We start from the raw sequence: 23,284 nt of genomic DNA, 5'->3' as shown, positions 1-23,284 counted from the left end.
CAACTTGTTGATTTTTCAGATCCTACGTTCAATAGTAGATAACCACAAGTTACAGTTGTCATGTCAATCAAAAGCACCTTTAGAAACTTTAACATAGAAAGATAGATAACAGATAGATATTTAAAGAATATAAAGTCTCATTTCAGATCTGAGCAGCAATGAAACCACAACTATATCATTGGTCCATGAATCACACAAAGACTGTAATATTTTTGTTGTTATTCAACCACTCTTACTGGTCTATTACAAATAACCAAACAGTACCAATATCTAATAATAATCATCTTTAGCCCAACCTTTACCTACTTTCATTATCCTCTTATTTAAATTTATATTGGATATATTTACATTTACAATAATTAGTGTTTATAGACAATTGAGTTATTTCTATATTGCAGGTGATACTTTAAAACAAAGCTCTTAGTTATTAAAGCTTAGAATATATTTTCGACAAAAGCCTATTAGATTATGGGAAAATGTAAATTGTAATTACAGGGCTCACCTATTATTAAGTCAGAATTAAAGAAAAGTCCTTCTATCTTGTTACACCATTGAACACTTTATTGTGGAAATATAATTATAACACTTATTATTTATAATGAAAATCAGGAAGTTAGTGAAGTTCATTCTGTTCTGCAGGAGTTAATTATGAAATTATCCAATGACTCAAAAAGTAACCAGCAATGTTTTAAAAGGTGATACTGATGACTAGGGAATCCAACTGAAGACACAAGTATCAAAGACAATTAAAGCAATATAATATTTTTGCCCCGGGCTTGTGAGCCTGAATATTAGATGTTCATGTCCTGGGAATGAACGATATGGCTGTCGGCTGGAATGTATGTTTGATTCATATTTTTAGCTTTATTTATTATTATTTTTAATGTTCTTCTAGCTGGCCAGAACCACTCTTGGGGAGTGAGGATATAATTAATAAATTGTGTGTGTGCGCACACACTTTATGTATTTATCAAAATATATCTCAAGTTATATTCTTTTGTTCCCAAGTTTTAGTTCTATTTTTCCTCACAGGTGGGGCTGGGGGGATTGGTTTGCCTTGTAACTTTATTTATTGAATATAGATAGATAGATAGATAGATAGATAGATAGATAGATAGATAGATAGATATAGATATAGATATAGATATAGATATAGATATAGATATAGATATAGATAGAGAGAGAGAGAGAGAGAGTGCCTTGGTGGCGCAGCAGACTAAAGCACTGTTAAGTAACACCAGCTGCCTGCAATTACTGCAAGTTCAAATCTCACCAGGCTCAAAGTTGACTCAGCCTTCCATCCTTTCAAGGTAGGTAAAATGAGAACCCGATTTGTGGGGGCAATTAAGCTGACTTTGTATAAAAAAGAACACTGCTTGGGGCGGGGGGGAAAGCCCTACTAAGCAGGTATATACAAAGGTATGAAGGCTATTGCTTAATGCATTGTAAGCTGCCCCGAGTCTCCGGAGAAGGGCGGCACATAAATCGAACCAATAAATAAATAAATAATAAATAAATAAATATACAAAATAAATACACATACATTGTTGCAGGTACCACTTTGAAAACTATTTCAGAATGGGGAAGCATTTCACAGCAAAATTAACTTGGGCACTACACCTAAAAAAGTGACATGTAAGTTGCTTTTATGAGTGGGTAGCAAAGGGAAATGTCAAATGAGAAGGTTGAAATGGAGATTGTTCTATGCTGTAAAAAAATGTGACTCTGTCTGAAAACTATTATTTTACTCAGAGCATAAATCAAAGAATAAACACAGCACTTACACATAATCTATTGAGTTAACTGTCACTCTAGTCTTTAACCATTGATATATGGGTTAACAATTCAATTACGGATAATCCTTGAGTTATGACTATAGTGGAGCCTGCTGGTTACAATCCTAATGTTGTTTTCTATTTCTATTTCATAATCTGGAAATTGCTGTACACGTACAGCTTTCCAAGAACGCATACAGTACATATGCTCAACATGAAGGTCAATGGTAGAGCTTCTGATTCACATGCACAAAATCTCAAATTTAATTCCAGTCTCCTCCAAGTAGGACTGGAAAAAATGCCTGCCGGAAACTTGGTAGATCAGATTGTGTTGACAGAAATAATTTAGATGGATCAATAGTGTAATGATGCAAGACAGAATATTATATGACAGGGCACTGGCAGAAAATTTAACGAGCTAAAATAGAAATGGAGAGCTTTTTTAACAATTCTTCCAAATGGTCATAATGTCTGCAAATTGTGAGGGGTTGTAGCTCAACTCATCCAGAAAGCACCAGCATGAACATGGCATTCATGTTTTCTAATTTCCTCACCACTTTGTTACAGAAAGGAACTGAGGGCCAAGAAGTAATTGCTAACTAGAACAGAATTACTAGGCCAGTTCAGAAATTCAGTTTTGATCTGCTAAACCTATAAATGAAAAGGCAGATAGCATTGAGCCCCCATGCTTCCCCCTTTCCTTCTTTTCATTCCATACTTGCCCTGGTAAACTCAAAGTTTGGGCAAAATGGGACACTGTGATTACAGGGAAGGTTTCAAATAGTCATGCTTTTTCTTGCCATTTTATTTATTGCCTATTGACTTTCACTGGGCCAAATCTATCTAATCATGCAAAGAAAGTCTGCATAAGGTGCAAGTGAAGAATGTTCCATTCCAAATGTACCCAATGTGGGTACACTCCAGATAAATGTGGCTTCCAGCTTCCAAAATAATGACTAAGGAAGCCAAGGTGATACATATGAATTAGGCCAGGGAACAACCTGGAAAAATAAATACTGGAATAGATCTGTCCTAAAAACAAGAGAGATCCAAATGTTCTTTAGCAATAGCACTTAGCAACAGCACTTGGACTTATGTTCCGCTTCATAGTGCTTTACAGCCCTCTCTAAGCGGTTGACAGAGTCAGCATATTGCCCCCAGCAATCTGGGTCCTCATTTTACCGACCTCGGAAGGATGGAAGGCTGAGTCAATCTTGAACTTGGTGAGATTCGATCTGCCAAACTGCTGGCAGCCAGTGATCAGCAGAAGTAGCCTGCAGTACTGCACTCTAACCACTGCGCCACAGTGGCTCATATTCTGCTCCTTTAATTCTGCTCCAAAAATCTGAACAGAAGCACAGAGTGCTGTATCAAATATCCATTTGCTACTTCAGAAGGCCATTCAGGAAGTTTAAAAAAGGCAAAGATGTGACTATGAAGTGAACTACCACATTCTGAGGCAGACAAACCACTCAACCATAAGGCTTTTGACTTATGCTTTCTGGTCCTCCATTCTTTATTGCAATGATATCAGGCCCTTTGTGAGCAATTTATACTTCAAAATCTTCTTTTCCATATGGGAGATGGAAGTATTAAAAATGAATTGATACAAAAACGAGCATAGCTCTGATGAATAAGTGGCTTATTTATAAGTGCTTAATTGGATAGCTTTGACTGCTTAACTGTTGAGTAAGAATAATGCCATTTCAAAGGCCTGAATGCAAATATGACTAAAACTGGAATGACTGAACTGCAAAGGAGAGGAAAACAATAAAATTTCCAATCCTGAACAATTTTTTAAAAATTTGTTCATTTCTTCTATCCATGGATAGCATATTTTCCCATCACAAAAACCACAAAAAATAAAATATATAGAATACTACAGTATGATAGATACCATTTGGTTCAAGGATTCTTATCCAATAAATAAAGTGGTCTTAGCTTAATAAATGAAAGCCTTTTAAAAAGTTACAATGTAACTATCACAGAGTTTCAGTGTACACAAATTTGAAACAATTCTGGTTTTGTATCCCAATAGAAGACAGGGTTTAAACTTTAAACCAAAGCTTTTTGCGTTCATACATAAGCAGGAATGTACATTCTAAAGCAAGTACTTTCCCAAACATGCAAAGAACATGATAAAAGAAATAAACAGGATGAATGCACAATCCCACTTCAAACCTTTATCCAATTATCCAAGCTTGCGTACAAATCTTTATCTGAAATATGCATCCTTGTTTCTCTCTCTACAAAAAAACCCTCCTATTTCTAATTATTATGTATGAAGTAGAAGCAGTTTTAAGACCATGCAGATTTAAATACCACAGGACCCATTTTTCTGTTACCTCATCCTAGATATGGGCATCTATGGCCCCTTTACAACCTGTGGGCTTCAACTTCAAGCATGGCTGGCTCAGGAATTCTGGGAGTTGAAGTCCACAGGTTATAAGGAGCCATAGTTGCCCACTCTTGCCTTATCCCAAGGTATAAGGAAGAAATCATTTCCAATATGAAGTCTGTGCATCCATTGCCCTTTCCCTCATATTCCACATATCACATGTTATTTATTTGGTCATGTACTTGTTGACATAATGTTCCAAAAAGCTAAAGTTCATTGATAGTATGTGTACTTGTTTCTTGCCGCATTATATGTATGCTGAATCAAGCTATTACTTTATCTCAATGGTTTTTACTCATTTTTCTTGTCTTTTTTTTTTCTGCAATGGTGCCAAGCAATCTCTCTCCTCATTAACAACACATTTCAGTAAAGGGAACCAAGAGTACCCTTATGCTTTTTATGTATCTTGGAATTATCTTAATGCAGCTACCTGATATTGTAAAAGAAAATTAAATCAATGGCCAAATTTTAAAAAGATAAAAAAGAAAAGTGTGTTTATGTTTATGCTTGAATCCTAAAATGTTTGCTTCCAAGTCTCACAAAAGACTCCTCCTAGGCTACAGACACACACAAAAAAGAGGGGAGAATGTGCAATGATGATCAAGCTAGCAATATTGGAAAGTTAGAATCTCATTTGACTCACTTTTCCTGCTCGTGGACAAAGAAGTCTTGTTTTGAATATAATCATCAAAGCAATATCTAACATTTCACTCACCAAGTCTGAGAAAACAATAACATGGAAGAAATGGTATTCAGCATTCTTTCTTTCAATAATGCTTTCCGTCCATCCTACAACTCAGCATGAAACAGTTACTGACTCCCGGGAGGCACACAGTAAACAACACTGTAGCAGGCAATCTTTTAAGTCTACATAATCAAACTGGGGTTGAGGGAGGGAAAATTCACAAAAGAAAATACTAACCAATTATCCATTTTGAGAGAAGAATTATACATAGGCATTTTAGCAGCCAATACAGACTTCAATATAAAAACACCAATGACAATATAAAGTTGCATCCCAAAGACAAATGCTTACGGTTGAATTATGTCAGAAGGAAGCGAGGATTAGACGTTTCAAAGCAAAACTATAACAGGGAATGGTCATAGAAAGACACATGTGGACCTGATTCACAAATCACCCTAATCCTTCATGGGATTTGTTTGCGTATGGTGTTATCTGAATCTAGACAGCTGTGAACTACCAAACAAACTATAACTCTGAATGGTGTGTGAATCGTATTTACAGCAAACTAGTTTGGTTCAACTGAAAAGTACATAATATTGCATGACCTGCTCTCCTGATGCTCCCTTTTAAGGCTTCTAAACTAAGCACTGAACTACCAGAACATCATCATTCTTTTTAATCTCTGAGAAAGCTTATTGGTCGCCCTTTGGCTTTTTTGCATATAAAAATCATGCTGGAGGCTATCATTTTGCTTTGCAGCAGGCAAATTTCCTACTCTTTTTAGTTAAAATAATGTTTTTTTAAAAGTCAAGGAGTGGTAGAGAGTCTAGCAATGTCATCAGGAAATGTCAACAAACATATTTGTGCCCCACAGCATTACCCCAAGGACCCAATTTCTTAACTAAACCGATGTATGCCAATATCACTTAGGAGTGGATGTTTAAAATGAGGGCATGTGCTTACAGTAGTCCAATGGTTTCTGGCATTTCATGCCAACATTCAATTACTCAGGATGAGATGAAGGAAATATTTCCTATCTTAATTCCAATATATAGCATATGTTTTAAATAGGTTCAGAAGCCCTAAGATTAAGATATGAAAAGTACAAATATGGGGGCATATATAGGTTCGCCTATAAATTTATTCCGTGGTTTATTTAACTGTGGCTTATTGAGCAAATCACAAATATCAGGTTTCACACATGATGAGTCTAAACAAATTATGCAATAGGTTTTTGCACCATGTGAGAATCCAGTCCAATATGGGCATCCTGCAGGGGTGGGATTCAGCCGGTTCGGACCAGTTTGGGCAAACCAGATGCTAATTTTACATCTGGTTTGCCGAACCGGTAGTTGCAAGGACTAGCTAGCCCCACCCACTCTGCCCCTCCCAGGAGTCTCCACGTGGCCCATTTTGGGTGCCAGGTAAGTGCAGCATCTGCACAGAGGCTCTGGGAGAGCAAAAAATGGGCCTCCCGAAAGTTCTAGAAGTCTGGAAACAAGCCCGTTTCCGGCTTCCGGAAGGCCTCCGGAACCTGGGGAAGGTCATTTTTGCCCTCCCAGAGGCTTGAGGAAAGCCTCCAGAGCTTAGGGAGGGTGAAAACGCCCCCCCCCGCCATGGTGCAGAGGTCGAGTAGGCCATGCCCAGCATGGCCACGCCCACCCAGCAACCGGGCAGAGAACCAGTTACTAAAATTTTTGAATCCCACCCCTGGCATCCTGTATATGTGTTAAAGAAAAAGAAGAGCACAGAAACCAGACCCAGTGTTGGATTAAGTAACCTCTTGCTCATTATAGCAGCAGAATCTTCCTCAGGAAGATTCCCTCTATTGCAGGGGGTCAAACTCGCGGTGTCACGGCAGCATCACGCGACATATTGGGACTTTTTCCCCCTTCGCTAAACTGGGCAGGGGCGGGGTCAACACGTGACACATCCAGCCCGCAGGCCGTGAGTTTGACACCCCTGCTTTATTGCTACAAGGTAAAACTAAGAAATAAAAATAAAACCCCAAATTATACAAAAAGGCAACAGTGACAAATTATTTCTGTACTGTTGCTAGGAGAGCTCCATGGATATATTCTGAAGACACCTAAAGTCAAGCTTGATTGAAAGGAGATTTTACATAGACAAGTTTCATTTCTCCTTCCCATCTGACCTATCCATCTACTCCAAATATTATAGATACAATTTAGACCTTCCCAGTAGAACAGACAGGCAACACAACTAAATCAACACTTCATTTTATAGAAAGGCTATAGATTAACAGAATCTTGCGAGTTTAATAATACAAATCACCTGCTGTCTCTTTTACAATCTGATAATTTAGGGAGGGTTTTTTTTTAAAGTTTTTTTCCTCTGCCCGTATGCAAATGCAAAATGTAGGCTAAGGCCTCTCTCCTCTGATCATTCTCTAGGCAGCATCTCTTCCCCATCTCCCAAGGTCATTCCAACTGACCATTACAACATACAAACAGCATGTAGGCGAGATGAGAGTTTGAAATAGAGAGGTTTGATTATATTGTACACAACTGACTGAGAAATTCTGTCTGCAGGCTCTACTGAAATTCTATTACAAAGAATCCAAGCAATATGCAATCGATTGCCATTTGACACAGCTAACACTGCATAAATTCCCAGCCCTAGGCATACAGTTGCCAAAAGTATGTCTTGTTCAGAAGAGTCAAATGTATGAACAGCATTACATATAAAAAGCGCAATCCATCCTATCAGCATTTTCCTTAAAGTAAAAAAGAGTGTTAATATAATGCATAACTTAAGAGTGGACAGAGGAAAGAGGAACAGGTAAAAAGAATGAACTAATGAATCATAAATTATTATTAGCACAGAATACTTTTCTGTTACTATTCAGGGCTTAATTCTAGGAAATATGAAATGTTCATAACTGGTTTATTTAACCAAAACATAAAAAATAAAATTGTATAAAAAAGGAAAGGCATACTATCAGTTTATGAGCATGATGCAAGTCTGCAAGGCAAGAATTGTAAAAGTTTGTGCTCTTTATTATTGAAGGCAGTTCTGACATGAATGTACTAGCTTAAAGAAGATCACAGATTTCTTCTTTGACTTTGGATGGAGCCACTTCCTCTTTTCTGGTGTTGAGGCAAAATGGCAGCCTTCCCTCACCATGGCATACTTCAGATGTGTGTGTTTCCATCTCCAGAATTCTCAATAATGTCTTGTTAGCTTGAGCATTCTGGAGAATTTCACACATATAGGGGGAGGCCAAAGATGCAGTCTGGTATGGTATGCTACTGCTCAGAATTAATGATTTCTTTCTTGTAAAAATGTATTTTAAGACATCACAGTCTAGCAGAGAGTCTGCAGCAGAATGCAAGCTGAGCAAAATGAGAGAAAACAATTTTCTTTCCCAGTAGTAGATGCCAATTAAGACAGCTAGCAATTCCTTGATCTGCCTTTTGTCTGACCAAGAACACCTCTGCCTAATATTATCAATAATAATAGCTACAAGAAGAACTAATTCTAAAAAACTATTTCAGAGCCGGATAGTTTTCATCCTGTGAAGACTTTATTCAAGAGAACTATTATGTCTTGATTAACCAAATATGATGATTGGCCAATTATATTCCTTTGTCCACATTGCAGAAGAGATGAATCAGATTCTGCTATACTCTCAAGAATGTTCAATATACACTGCTCAAAAAAATAAAGGGAACACAAGCAGAAGACATCGGAGATCTGAATGAATGAAATAGCCTTATTAAATACTTTGTTCGTTACATACCGTAGTTTTGTGTTCCCTTTAGTTGTTTGAGCAGTGTATAAACTACTGTATGTAAAGAACAAAGTATTTAATAAGGCTATTTCATTCATTCAGATCTCCGATGTCTTCTGCTTGTGTTCCCTTTATTTTTTTGAGCAGTATATTTCAAAGATGGCCAGAAGGGTGATCATTCAGTGAAAAAGTTTCTATTTTGCAGAGTTAAGGACCCAGAGTTAATTCTTGAGTTTAAAGTACAATTGGGAAAAACTCACCTAAACGCCAGGATGTAACTTTGTATAAGGGCATTTCTAATGTTGTTATGCTAGAACACATGACTCTTTTCCTGAGCAATCATACAAAATAATCAAATTTACACAAAAGTTTGATGCTACTAAAACAATTAATCAGAGCAAAAAATAGAGAACGGATTCTCTATTTCTTGAGAAAATCACAGTGAAATCAGTCATATACTATGCTGTAGTTTTTCCTCCTGAAAAAAAATCCTGAGAATACCCATGAAACAACTGTAATTATCTGAAAATGAACTTCACTTTTCCCATACATTAGATTGTTTTTCCTGATAGTTCTTCCCATTTAATAAATCTAAATCACGGGTGTCAAACTTGCCATGTCACTTTGCCATCATGTGATGTTTCGCGACGTTTTTCCCATTTGCGGAGCTGGGGTGGGTGTAGCCTGCACATGATGCATCTGGCCCATGGGCCATCAGTTTGATACCCCTTATCTAAATCATTGATCAGACACATACTTTTCTTATTAAGAGAGGTTCAAACAATAAGCACCAGAAACTGGAGAGTCCATGGTGCTCTCCGAGCTTGGTTGTTTACTTACTCTACTGGAAGCATCATAAAGCTACTTTTCAATTAGCTTTTAGACCCTGAAGCAGTGGTATATTCACTTACCTTTGCTACCCGTTTGCAAATGTGAGCACGCGCTTGCTTCACTTGCAAGTGCCACTTCTGTGCATGTGCAAGACCTTCTGCGCATGCGCAGAGCGTAAAAAACTGCGATATGATGATATCCGGGCAAGTGGGCAGAGCCTCCCGTTGCCACCACTACCATTTAGAACCAGCAGAATACCACCACTGGCCTGAAGACATAGTTTTCACACATACCTGGTATAAATTTATTATTTATTTATTTATTTATTTATTTATTTATTTATTTATTTATTTATTTAGTATGCCGCCCTTCTCCCACAGGACTCAGGGCAGTGAACAGCCATGGTAAAAATACAACATATAAAATTTAAAAACAATTTAAAAAACATTAAATACTTTTGGCCGTCAATTTAAAATAACCCAATTAAAACCAATTATAAATTTAAAACTGTAAGGATGGGGTCAAGCCAGCCCGGCTAGATGGAATAGATGTGTTTTCAGGGCCCGACAAAAAGTCCGGAGGTCTGGTATCGTGCGTATCTCTGGGTAGGTTGTTCCAGAGGGCAGGTGCCGCCACAGAGAAGGCTCTCCCCCTGGGGGTCGCCAGCCGACATTGTCTGGCCAACGGCACCCTGAGGAGGCCCTCTCTGTGTGAGCAAACTGGCCGGTGGGAGGCTATTGGTGGCAGAAGGCGGTCTCGTAAATACCCCGGCCCTAAGCCATGGAGCGCTTTAAAGGTGGTCACCAACACCAACACCTTGAAGCGCACCCGGAAGACCATAGGAAGCCAGTGCAGCTCACGCAGGAGAGGTGTCACATGGGAGCGCCCCGTCGCTCCCATAATCCCCCGCACGGCCTCATTCTGGACCAACTGCTGCCTCTGGGTGCACCCCAAGGGGAGCCCCATGTAGAGAGCATTGCAGTAGTCCAGGCGGGAAGTGATGAGTGCCTGAGTGACCGTGTGTAGGGAGTCCTTGCTATACCTTGCTATCAAGCTTTCCAATTTTGCATCTCTTTTTTAAAATGTTCTTATATGTATTTCTACTTCTGTCCTACTATCGCAGCACCATTGAGAGTGTCCTGACCATTCTTGCATGGTATGGGAGCAGCTCTGTAGCGGACAAAAAAGCTCTATAGAGAATCATTAAAACTGCCCAGAATATTATCGGACTCCAGCTACCAACCCTGGACAACATCTTCAAATCTCGCTGTTTGAGGAAGTTGCATAACATTCTCAGAGACTCTTCCCATCCTGCTTACAATCTTTTTGGACTGTTGCCTTCTGGCAGAAGATACAGAACAATTAAAACTCGGACCACACGTTTTCTGAATAGTTTTTATCCCAGAGCTATAATTGCACTCAACAATGAACTAAAGGGCCACCATCAGTGAGCTGTTGGACAGTATTACTTGGTCTGTTGTGTGGCTGTTTGGGTGGTTTAGGGGTGGGGAACTGTGGTGGGTGGGAGTGTGTTTGGGGATTATGTGTGTGAGACCTGGTCTTTGGGTGTCAAGTAAATTTCGTTGTATGTGTATACTGTGTATACACATACAATGACAATAAAGTTTATTTATTATTTATTTATTTATTTATGTATGTATCCATTGCAAGAGGGAGATAGGGATCACAATGGCCAAAAAACAAGCTTTAAGCCTCCATACCTCTCTGGCTCTGGTCTTGCTTGCTTTAAAAAACATCCAAAATTAGTAACATAAAATATTAGTTTCAGAATAGCAACTTAGCTTTGTCTGACAAGAATTTCAATTATCTATTGGCACACTATAACTCCTAGAACCAACAATCACAAAACGGCAGACAAGAGGAACAGAAAACTCTTGTTCAGTGATGCCATCCTGTAGCTACCTGGATTTTTGTAGCTCAGTTATGTAGCTGTACCAAAATACACCAGAATTATAGCAAACTACATACCAGAAGTGCATTTGATTGTTGATGATGTTACTAAGTAATAATACTCATGTTTCAAAGAGATGGTTACTGTTTAGGTTTTGCTTGAAAAATACTAATTGTAAATATGATTTGGCTCCAAAACAGAGAAGAAAATCATTTTCATTCTGCAGTTTTCTTGGCTCCTTCTCCCACTTCAGCCCCTGCATTCCTAAAAAGCCATTTATAAAAGTCAAGGGACCATCTGTGTTTGATAAGACTGCTCTGCAGAAGAGAAAGGACTTTTTATTGCTGTACATACTTGATTTCAAGCCAGTATTTCTTTTGGTGAGCAACATTAGTTTTATAACAGAGCTACCAATTTGCTCCCCAAAAAATTGCCTGTTTGATTCACGATGTATCTAATTAAAAAGGTCAGAGATCAGTTAAAAGGAGAACCAAGAGCAGTTGAAAGCAGAACAGATAATACTGGCCTAGCTGGATCCGTAACCTAGCCTGGTTTAAGAAATATTCTCTGCTGAGCCACCTCTAGTTAAATATTTGCTGGAGGCCCCAATTAGTTCCAGGGATCAGTACTATGACAACAGGAAGTTTTGCAGTTATCAATTATTCAAGTTAACAGATACAATTACTCTGTACATAATCCACTAATTCCTTCTCCAGATATACTTCATTGCCTTCTCCAGATATACTTCATTGAAATTCCCACTTGAATTATGAGTACTGTAGTCAATGTATATGAAAATGCCAGGCCGAAAAGGATTGTTGAGGTCACCCAATGTAGACACTTTGCAGATGTACAGATCGTAACTGCCTGAATTCCCTAGTTAGCAGGCCCATTCAGAATTCTGAGAGCTGAAATTTGTGCAGCTGAGTCTTCAGAAAAGTTAGCACAAATATACAACTTAGAAAAAATATATATATTTCTATTAAATCAGACAGTTTCTTTACATATAATTTACCAAGGAGAATTATTACAGCAAAATTTAAACATTGAATAACTTCTATATAACAAAGTTAAATACTGAACACATTTATTTCTATGCTGGAATTCCCATTCTTATTTTTAGCCCTCTCTCAGATATACTTTTTGGCACAAGAAGGTGGAATAAAGGTCAAATATACAAATGTCTATTTTGACAACAGGTTTTTAACTTGTTGCCTAGTATACTATAAAGTATGGAGACTTTTCCATCAAGAAATTCTTCTACTACTACAGTCAGGATCACCGAAGTGCTTCTGGATTGGAAGGATTGAACAGTGATGTCACCATTGCCTGGGGGAATAGTGGCAATGGAGGCTCCTTTCACATCCACATGAACTTGGCCACCAAAGTAATACTCATGTATCTACACGTGGTTGCCTGCTTTCAAACTGCGGGGTTGGCTGGAGCATGTGACAGGAGCTCATCCGATCCTGCAGCAACAACTGGATCTCGAACATGAGCCTGGTAATTGTCAGCCCAGCATCTTAAGCTCATAAGCTATCACGCTTCCTAAGAAATTCTCCTGAAGGTTTGGTTCATGTCTCAGGTACACAAATGAATAAATAAACTGAGGACAGGACAATCCACAAAGGTTGATAGAGTCACCTCATGGCAAGATGCAGACTATAAATTTTATAAATAAACAAGATAGGCAAACTTATTTTGATGTTTGTAAACAGAATTTAACACTTCCTTTCTGGTTAAACCAGTTGAAAGAAAGAACTTTACACACATCTACTTGGTAGGAAAACTATTTTAATCAATAGGAGTACTTTGTACTAACATCTTACTGGATTTTAACCCAACTATACCATTATAAAGTTCTGAAAAATAATGCTTAGATTTTAAATCATCAGGTTATAAGGAGAAGATATTCACGAAAACATACTCAATAGAATTACTTTTCAAGAATCAAAAAGCATTTTATGAAAAACCACATTTTCTGCATTAATGCACATCAGTTATCTTAGGCCAGTGATTGCGAATCTTTTTTTCCTCAGGTGCTGAAAGCGCGCCCATGCAATAGCACGTGTGCATACGCCCACACCCAAATTCAATGCCCCCATGCGCCCCACACCCGTGCATGTGCACGCGACCCCCCTGCACTCCCCTGTGCATGTGCGCATGACAAACACCCCCCCTCTCGCGCGCCTTTTTGGGCCTAGCAGGCCTCCCTGAAGCCTTGAGGCCGGAAACGGCTCACTTCCAGACTTCTGGTAGGCCCGGTAGGCCTGTTTTTCACTCTCCCCAGGCTCCAGAGGCTTTCCTGGAGCCTGGGGAGGGTGAAAACAGCCTCCCCCATCACCGGAGGCTGTCCAGAGGCCGAAAACGCCATCCCAGAGCCTCCGCGCAAGCCCTGTACTTACCTGGCAACAAAAACGGGCTGCGTGGAGACTCCTGGGAGGGGAGGGGCAGTTTGGGCGGGGCCAGCCAAAAATCAACTGACCAGTGCACACATGCACGCTGGAGCTGAGCTAGAGCAACAACTTGCGTGCCTGGAGATATGGCTCCGCATGCCACCTGTGGCACATGTGCCATAAGTTCGCCATCACGGTCTCAGGCTGATCCTTGAATGGTGCAAGTTTTCACCTGAGCTCTTTCAATTTAAGCAATTCTGCCTTGTTAACATAGTTTGAGAAACCTTGAGAAGCAAGAAAGCCCCACATCCAAAATGTGCACAAAACTTTCCTCCCCACTCATTGCTACAATTCTGGTTTTGAAATAAGGCAATATGTTGTGAGCCATAAAATTGCCCCTGCAGATTTATGCAGCCTTTACTCTCATTAGTATATTTAAATGTATTAAATAGTGCACACAGTACATTTTCCAAACCTCAAACAGTACAAGCTGCTAGATAATTCTATAAAGGCGCACTGGACATATGGCACTTTATAAAAGCCAGTGCAATCGGAATATGGAGTGGGGAGGAGATTAAATAAACAGACTTGACTTGCACCGCAGAAAAGCAGAGGCCTGTAATTATTATTATTACATTACAATTGCCTCAAGAGGTTTGTCAAACTGAAGCAGGGATTCAAGTCCCTGACAAAAGTTTTGACAAGCAGATGAATCAGAAAGGAACGAGAAAGACAAACTGCACAATACACAACAACATGATCCCTTTTTTTTTTTTGTTAAAATCAGAGATTGGAAAAGTCAATTGAAGCACTGAAATTTATCTCAAAAGCACTGTATAATACACATACTGTACGTCTACTGCAAATATGGGACACTGTTTGGGAGTGAAAAAGAGCAGCAGAAACGGGGATAATGGCAAAAAGACAGAGGACAAAAAAAAAAAGAGTTAAAAGGCTCTGCCCTGCACTTCTGCTGTTCTGTTCCAAATCACACCCTTCTTAAACAAGTTTTTCCTGTTTAAAGGGACATCAGCATGCACTTGTACATAACATGCATTCTGGCCCTTCAATTCCAGTCAAATAAATAGCACTTCCTTTGTTTTTACAGTGGAATGTTCCCTAGGGAGAAAAAATTTACTTGTAAGTGAAACTTACCAGATCTGGATTTAATGATGTTGCTAAATTCATTGTTACCTCCCTCAGATCCTTTATCAATATCCAAAACTTTAGCCATCCTTTTTTCTCCCCGTTCAAGATCACAATATAGAATTATTTAAAACCTCTGCATGCTGAACTCACACTCTGGGCTGTCATGAAATTAATATCTGAAATGTAAACACACATGCAAAAAACATAAATATACTTATTTTGGAACCTACATACTGTATTTATTGTATTCCATATACATTCTAATGCAACATATGGAGTGTAATTGTACACAATTATTTCTCTGAATGGAGTCCGGTGGATATTTCCATAAAAATATAGACAAACCTGCAACCTCATATTTTTCTTTATCATTAGCTCTATATGTCTATAGACCAGAAAACTGTCTAGAGTGGCAGGACTGATTCGTTACTAACAAAAAGTAGCAAAGAAAGCACTTTGCCCTCTACCCAAATCCTGTCTAGAGGAGTTTGGATAACTCTTGCAAGGTTACATTGGGGAATATTAGTTATCTAAACACTAGTTATCAACCTCACATTTGTTGATTTAAATTCTATAAAATAGGAGTTATATACATTAGCAAAGGCACAATGTGTGATTAATACTTTTCTGCAGCCTTCTTCAAGGGCTCAGAATCATGTTTATACAATTACACCTCGTAAAGTTCAGTGGGGCTGGGAATATAGTGGAGAATTTCTTGGGGTAACTTAAGTCATATTAGGAATAAAAACATGAATCAGGAGATCTCTACTAATATAAATATACAACTACAATGGGAAACAGGAAACAGATCAAATAATAAGATATGGAAATAATGTTTAAGATAAGGAAATTTAATTTAGAATTTTATTCAGCTCATGATCATTTCCGTTACCAAAGAGAAGTATCCAAATCAGATTTTGCACATTACACAGAATTTGGTTTCCACCCAATTTACCTTTCAGCCCTTTCCAGTTCTACAACCAACTTGTGCGTGGATACACTCTTCTACAAGCATACAGCGTGTAATGGATACTTCAGTTGCTCATTCAAATGTGTCACTGTGACTTTCTTCCAGAAAATATTTTAAAGGCCCCCCCTCAAACTTAGCAACAGAACCAAGTTCTTACTCAAGTTATTATTATTTTGCCTTCCCATCCAACAGAAGCCCACTTCAGTCTTTTCTGAGGTCCTCCAAACACTCCAGAGCAAGCAAGTTAATGCCTATACTCAGGTTCCACCCTACTTGCAACCAGAACTTGCAAGGATTTTAAATTAGAAAACTCCAACAGAGATTAGGTCATGCTATTCTTCCTTAAAATAACCAGTGACTATCCAAAAAAACCCTCCAGATATGTATCAGGAAGGAGGCGGACTAAGATGGATGATAAAGAGGATTGCAATTACTTTCCACTTCAAGTGAAAGCAACAGCTGTCTTCTTCACTCACTTTACAGTAGCCTTCTCCAAACTGGTGCACTCCAGAATTTTGGAATTCTGGGAATTGAAGTCAAAGAAATCTGGAGGGTTGGGGAAGGCTGCAGTGCAACTGGATCACAAACAGAAGCTGTACTTCCAGTGGTGTTTCCTCCCATATTAAAGCAATTCAGGAAGTACCAATGACATGGCTAAGGTTAAGTCTCAGGACTGTTACCTGTCCCTTCCCCCAAAATGCATGCAAATGTTTTTCTTCTGAGACCTGATAAATAGTTTTGACATGCCAAGAAATCTAAAAGTGAGTGGGACAAGAAATCAATTTGCAGAAATTTACTATTTATCAAGAGGTTAACAGAGGTCAACTCTGCCCACCTCTCAAAAAAAAAAAAACTTTAAAGAAATCCATAGAGTCAGCAGGAGTTAAACTTGACTCGAAGGGAACTAACCTTTATCTAGCATAAATCACAACCCAATGAAAGCTATTTGCATTTTAAAAAAGGCTACAAAAATCTGGGCATCACTTGATGGCAGCAAAGAGATTATTTAGTGCTGACTAGCGGCTGCCCAGAGTTTTACAGGTTGCGTTTGGTATCTCAGTCTCCAACATCCCTCACCAACACTACAGGTAGGTAATAAATCCCACAAAATGCGCTCAAAGGGAAGAGTTCCCTAGATCATTCTAAATAAAACATTTAACAGCACGAAGTCAGATCACTCAAATTTATGCCAAAGGGAAGGAAGGGGGGGGGGGCTTTTGAAGAGTTAGGTTGCTTAGTCTAATTGCACCCAAAAGGTCCTTCTCAAAGATAACAATGTAAAGGTCTCGCCTCTTTCATTTGCTACAAGGAAGCTAGGATAAGGAGGGGGAAAGAAATTCCAAACATTCAAGAGTCAGAGAAGTTCTTAAAAGGAACGCTGGGACCGACTAAGTAAGCCAAATTCATAATAAAAGTGCAGTTCCCACGTGGAGCAAAACTTCTCCACAAAAGTTGTCACTTGGCAGCGAAATCCGCTCAGCTCCCAACCTCTGGCTTTACCCTAAGCTAAGATCAACCTCCCCCACACCCGTAGTAATTACTCAAAGGAAAGTAGCCCCCCCCCAAAAAAAGCGAGACTCAATTACAGTTCGGCGGCGGGAGAGAAGTTGGGAAGAGAGAAGTGAATTCTTCGGGTGTCCTTTTGTCCTCCCAGCCCTCCGCCTGGAGGAATCGCGTTGCTTTTTTTTTCCCCCTTCCCCTTTTCCCTTCACCGTCAATTATTCACCAGCTTACCTGCCGGAGGGTGGGGGAGGAGGAGGAGGAGGAGGAGGAGGAGGAGGAGGAGGCTGAGACTTTGGTGTGCGCCGGACGGTCGAGCCTCAGGTTCGCTCCGTGGCGGTTTTGCTGCGGCTTCGCTCTTTTTCTAAACACTTCCCCCCCCCAAAAAAAAAAAACTTCCAAAAGAAAACCCCAAAGCGCCCCTGGAGAAAGCAAACGCCAAAGGCAAACCGCCCCCGCTGCTTATGAAACAAGTCGCTAAAAGCAAAGCCAAACTTTCTCCCGACGTGCTCGGCTGGTCTTTCGTTGCAGCCCCGCGAACCCTTTTTGGCCGCTTCTCTCCTCCGCTTCCACCGGCTGCTTCGCCCTAAGGAAAGAGGGAAGGAGGGAGGGAAGCGCCTCTCTCTCTCTCTCTCTCTCTCTCTCACACCAGCCGGGCAAGCTCAACTTTTAGAGGAAGGGGGCGGTGGCGACGGGGCGGTCCCTCGGCTCGTCCCGGCCCCCTTTGTTATTAGGTGAAGGCAAGAGCGGAGCAGGGAAGAGTGGGGGAACTCCGGGAAAAGTTATCTCGGCTTTGGCCCCGGCTGCTCGGTGGCCTCCGCTGCAAAGGGAAAGAGAAGCGTGTGGTAGCTGAAGGAGGCGAAGAACCTCCGCCCGCAACTCCGGGCATTGAACTCTTTCGGCGAACTTTCCGCTGCGCCGGGAAGTTTGTTTCGGCGGGCCCGCGCTCTTAATCCTCTCGCTCACCCCGCCCTTGTAGAGCAGACCTGCGCTCCGGCGGAGGGAGGTGGCGTGACAGGAGCCACGTGACCGCTCGTCTTGTCAATCACCGGGGCCGCTGGCCTTTCCCTCAGCCGAAGGTGTTGCCGCTGGTCCGAAGTCGATGTCACCGAATCCTGCCAGGAGGGAAAGCTCGGCACACACGCACACACAGAGAGCATCCTAATGATGACTTTGGGGGATTAAAAACGAACAAAAGATGGCCTGATTAGTCCTTGGATGGGAGACCACTAAGAAATCCCAGGGCTTGTATAGGCAAGATTGGGAAGTCAAACGTCCCAGTGGAAAAGTCCCAAAGGTGCTTTTTCAAGAAGCAACTGGGCTTTCTGGTTTTCCTTTGAAGACCTTTCGCTTCTCAGCCAAGAAGCTTTTTCAACTCTTCAGAAGAGCTGAAGGAGCTTCTTGGATGAGAAGCGAAACGTCTTCAAAGAAAAACCAGAAAGTCCAGTTGCCTCTTGAAAAAGCACCTTTGGGACAACCATGACTTGGATGATTCAGAATCTCCGTAGACGTCCAGGAAAAAGGCACTTTGTGCGGTGAAGATAATTACATAGGCATCTCCTTTTCGGTTGAGGACTACTTGTAGAATCTTGCAAGTTTGAAAACACCGTATAAATATCCCACCATCTCTTTTCACAGCCATAAAATAGAGAGGATCCTTTCTGGATTTCTTTTTCGGCTTGTTATGCAGCTGCAGGCTAACTCCCTGCCCCCTCCACCCCACTATCTGATCTTTTCTAGGCAGCATGTTTTCCCCCATCTCCCAAGGCCTTTCACACATACCATTACAACTCCCCAGTATAGTGCCTCTATTAAATCAAAAGTCCTAAAAATAGAAGTTGAAATTATAGTTTCATTTGAAGATATAGAACCCTTCACATCCCTAGATAAAGAACGAGTAAAAGAATCCATGCAGGATACTGCACAACACATCTGATCTAGCCAAATATATGAAATACCAAGAATCATGGACCTCATCAACCACTGTCTTACTAATTATTTTCAGTTTGATGGATAAATATATCAATAAACCCATGGGATCACCATTCTCACGATTCATAGTATTGGAAGAAATGTCCATCTAGTTTGGTTCTAAGTGGGGAGAAAGACACTGGAAACATGGAGACTGTTTGGAAAGATGGTTTAATGGTGGACAGGACCACATGGTTTGACATCCTGGGCAATTGAACACATGGATGAAAGAGAGAGAGAGAGAGATTTATACCCTCTCTTGGGCCCCGCCTTGGAGCTTCCTGTTCCTGTGTAAGAAATGTATTCTGATTGGTTGTCAGACTCCCATGGGGCCATGCAGGGGTAACTTTGTAGATTGCCTTGAGTCCCAGGCTTGGTTGAAACTTGCTGGGTGATGTAATAAAGGGGCTTTGGGCAATTATTATTATGGCTTAATGGCTTTGTCCTAGTTTGGATCTTGAGTGAGGGCTAATCATATCATGTCCTGAGGGTGAAGGGAGCTGCAGGGAGCTGCTTTGTGTTTTAAATCATGTTTCTCCTTTTCTCATCCAGGGAAATATAATATTCTGCCTTTTTAATATTTCCTAGAATATTTCATTCTTCTAGGAGAGGGGTGAGTGCTAACTTTCTACAATATCAAGGACCATGATGCAGTGTCTAGAAACTATAGCACTCTCATACCTATAACCAAAAGTATGGACCCAGTATGTAGATGATACCTTCATCATAATAGAACAGCAATTGGAGAAGATACATGAGACTACAGGTAATCCTCGACTTACGATCACAATCGAGCCCAAAATGGGACAGTTGTTAAGTGAGTTGTGCCTCATTTTACAACTTTTTTTGTCACTGTTATTAAGCAAATGACCTTGTTAAGTGAATCATGCAGTTGTTAAGTGAAACCGGCTTCTCCCATTGACTTGACTTGTCGGGAGCCAGCTGGGAAGATTACAAAAGGTGATCACATGATCCCGGGGCAATGCAATTTTCATAAATATATGCCAGTTGCCAAGCAACCAAATGTTGATCACATGACTGTGGGAATGCTACAACAGTCATAATGTGAAAAATGGTCATAAATCACTTTTTTTCTACCTCAAACAGTCACTAAACAAATCGTTATAAGCCAAGGACTACCTCCATCAACAACAGCTTCAAAGCACTAAAGGTCACAAGGAAAGAATAAAACAACATGCTACCCTTTTCCTGGGTATCCTTATCAGCAGAGGAAATGATGGCAAATCAGAAACACAAATCTATCAAAAAAAACAACCCACACTAACCAAGTGCTTCACCACCAAAGTAGTAAGCAATCTCCCACAAGAGGAGCTGTGTAAGAACATTTTTCAGAGGAATATAAATGCACTGCAGCAACCCAGAATATCAGAAAAAGGAAACAGACTACCTACGCAACATCTTCCAACAAAATAGATACAGGTAATCCTCAACTTTCGACAGTTCTTTCAGTGACCGTTTGAAATTACAATGGCACTGAATGAATTTACAAATTTTAGCCAAAGTTAATAGCTGCTGCAGTGCCCCCACAGTCATGTGAACAAAATTTGGGTGCTTGGCAATCCATCTGCCTTTATAACTGACATGCAGGGCCGGATTTTCCTATAGGCTAACTAGGCTTCAGCCTAGGGCCTCAAGATCAAGAGGGGCCTACATTCAAATTGTTAGCAAAATTAAAATTACACTTTCACTATAGGTGAAAGGGCCTCATAAGTGGAATAGCCTAGGGCCTCTTTTCATCTAAATCCGGCCCTGCTGACATGGCTGAGGGATCCGATCGCCCCTGTGTTACTTGAAGGACATTGAATAGGTTGAGGATGGGAGTTCCTAAGTGGAGGTTGCTGGAGGATAATAACACACTGTGTAAATGTGGACAGACGCAGAGTCTGGCCCACTTGTTGGTGTGTGGATTACTACAGTAGTATCCACTGAAGGTTATTTGTTTCTGGCCAATGATGAAGCCAAAAAGATGGCCTCATTTCGGTAGTTTAAGGTTTGATCTGGACACAAAATAAATAAATAAAAACTGGCCACCGGTAACTCTAGCAATCCCCTGAAGGCTGTGAGGTGGGAAAAGCCTCATTCTAATCTAATTAAGGTAGAATCTGGCAAAATGAAGCTGTGTCTCTGGAAAGGAAAGCCAAGTCTCACTGGAATGTGAATGACACCTATACATTTACACCTCGATTTACAACAGTTGGTTTATCAGTCTTCTTTCAAAGTTACCACATCATTGAAAAACCAAAAGGTGCTTTATTTTCAAGAGGCAACTGGACTTTCTGGTTTTTCTTTGAAGACGTTTTACTTCTTATCCAAGAAGCTTCTTCAGCTCTGACTGGATGGTGGGGAATGGAAGTCCAAAAAAAAAAAAGGCCCTTTGAGACAACCATGACCTGGATGACTGAGAATCTCCATAGACATCATTGAAAAAGTGACTTATGACTGTTTTTTACACTTACCACCGTTATAGCATTTCCATGGTCATGTGATCAAAATTCAGATGCTTGGCAACTGACTCATATTTATGACAGTTGCAGTGCCCCAGAGTCATGTGATCACCTTTTACGACCTTCTGACAAGCAAAGTCTGGGAAAAACAGGTTCACTTAACAACTGTGTTATTAATTTAACAAGGGCAGTGATTCACTTAACAACTGTGGCAAGAAAAGTCGTAAAACGGGGCAAAACTCACTTAACAAATTCTCCCCTAGCAACAGAAATGCTGGGCTCAATTGTGGTCATAAATCGAGGACTACCAGTAAAAAAAATTGCAATGGGTTTCAAAACGTTTCAAGCAAAATGAGAGTTTGTTGTACATTTCAAACTCTTCTGTTTCTCCTTCCAAACAAAAACTTGCTTTTTATACTATACTGTTGTGATGAACAATTCTGGAGCACTTCAACGTATGTATGTATGTTAATTCATGGACATTTTGCCCAAATTGCAAATCCTTGATTCCCAAAGCATTTGTAAAGTTTTCATAACCACAAAGGGCCACTAGGGGTCACTCCTCTAAATATATTTTTTTTCTTTATTTGCTGAAGCCACACATTTTACCCTGGAACAACTATCTAAATGTTGAGTCTGTTTCTAAAACTGACAAATGTTTATAGTAAATGGTACTAAATGGGACAGACTGCTCTGTTCTCAGTATTACCATCGGGGCATATCTCTGAGAAGTAAGGAGCCAAATCATGTATCTGGTTAAATGTGTAGTTATGTTTATACTATGTGTAAAGCTTATACTTGCCCAAATATCTTTTTTAAAGGAAATTTGTTTTTATCTGGCTCATTTGCTAAATCACTATTTAGAGAATGTCCACACTTCAACTCCCAGAATTCCCCTGCTTGGAGAATTCTAGGAATTAAAGTCCACCCAGATTAAAGTTGCTGAGGATGACAAACACTGTTCTAATAAATAAATAAAAGAAAATAAAAATAAAACGAATGTCTTCTCCCAAAGAAAGACCACTAGCAGAGTCATGTTGACATATGTTGGCCTACAGCAGAAGTATTAACATAAAACATTTACATCCTCCTAAACAATAATATACATTATTTCATTAATTAATATACAGAATGGCTCTTTATGGTTTAGCCATAGCCCAACTGAATTGTCAGACTAATCCTCACCCATAGGGGGAAATATAAGTAAAGGTGATTAAGTTGCAACTCAGTTAAGAATTGGTCTCCTTCATTATTAAATGCCAACTGTTATTGTCAATTGTCTCATGCTATACCTTTTGCTATTCATAATTAAGACTCCATGACAGGCTTCACAATATAAATTGATTAATCAATGGATCATCACCGATGTATCATCACATTGATATTTCTGGACTGCATTCTTTCTATTTAGATACTTCCCTGATGTATCATTTTAATTGCAGACCTCATATTGTATCAAGGCCTTATCATGAGAGCCA

At 39.9% G+C, this 23,284-nt stretch overlaps 1 protein-coding gene across 2 annotated transcripts in view; it reads right to left on the bottom strand.

Moving 5' to 3' along the window:
- Positions 1 to 18,383, bottom strand: part of UTRN (utrophin) — a 370,975-nt gene extending 352,592 nt beyond the window's left edge. For both annotated transcript variants that reach the window (XM_060692261.2, XM_087882841.1), the window contains exons 1-2: positions 17,605 to 18,383; positions 14,907 to 15,076 (exon numbers count right to left, since the gene is read on the bottom strand). In XM_060692261.2, coding sequence (XP_060548244.2) covers positions 14,907 to 14,985 — 79 coding nt within the window. In that variant the 5' untranslated portion in view covers positions 14,986 to 15,076; positions 17,605 to 18,383. The remainder of the gene's footprint in view (positions 1 to 14,906; positions 15,077 to 17,604) is intronic.
- Positions 18,384 to 23,284: the final 4,901 nt, after the last annotated feature.

This window comes from Pantherophis guttatus, chromosome 1 (assembly GCF_059756535.1).
Source record: "Pantherophis guttatus breed Tessera chromosome 1, ASM5975653v1, whole genome shotgun sequence".
NCBI classification, from domain to species: domain Eukaryota; kingdom Metazoa; phylum Chordata; class Lepidosauria; order Squamata; family Colubridae; genus Pantherophis; species Pantherophis guttatus.
The sequence above is the reverse complement of the archived record's forward strand: the minus strand, read 5'-3'. Positions and strand labels throughout refer to the sequence as shown.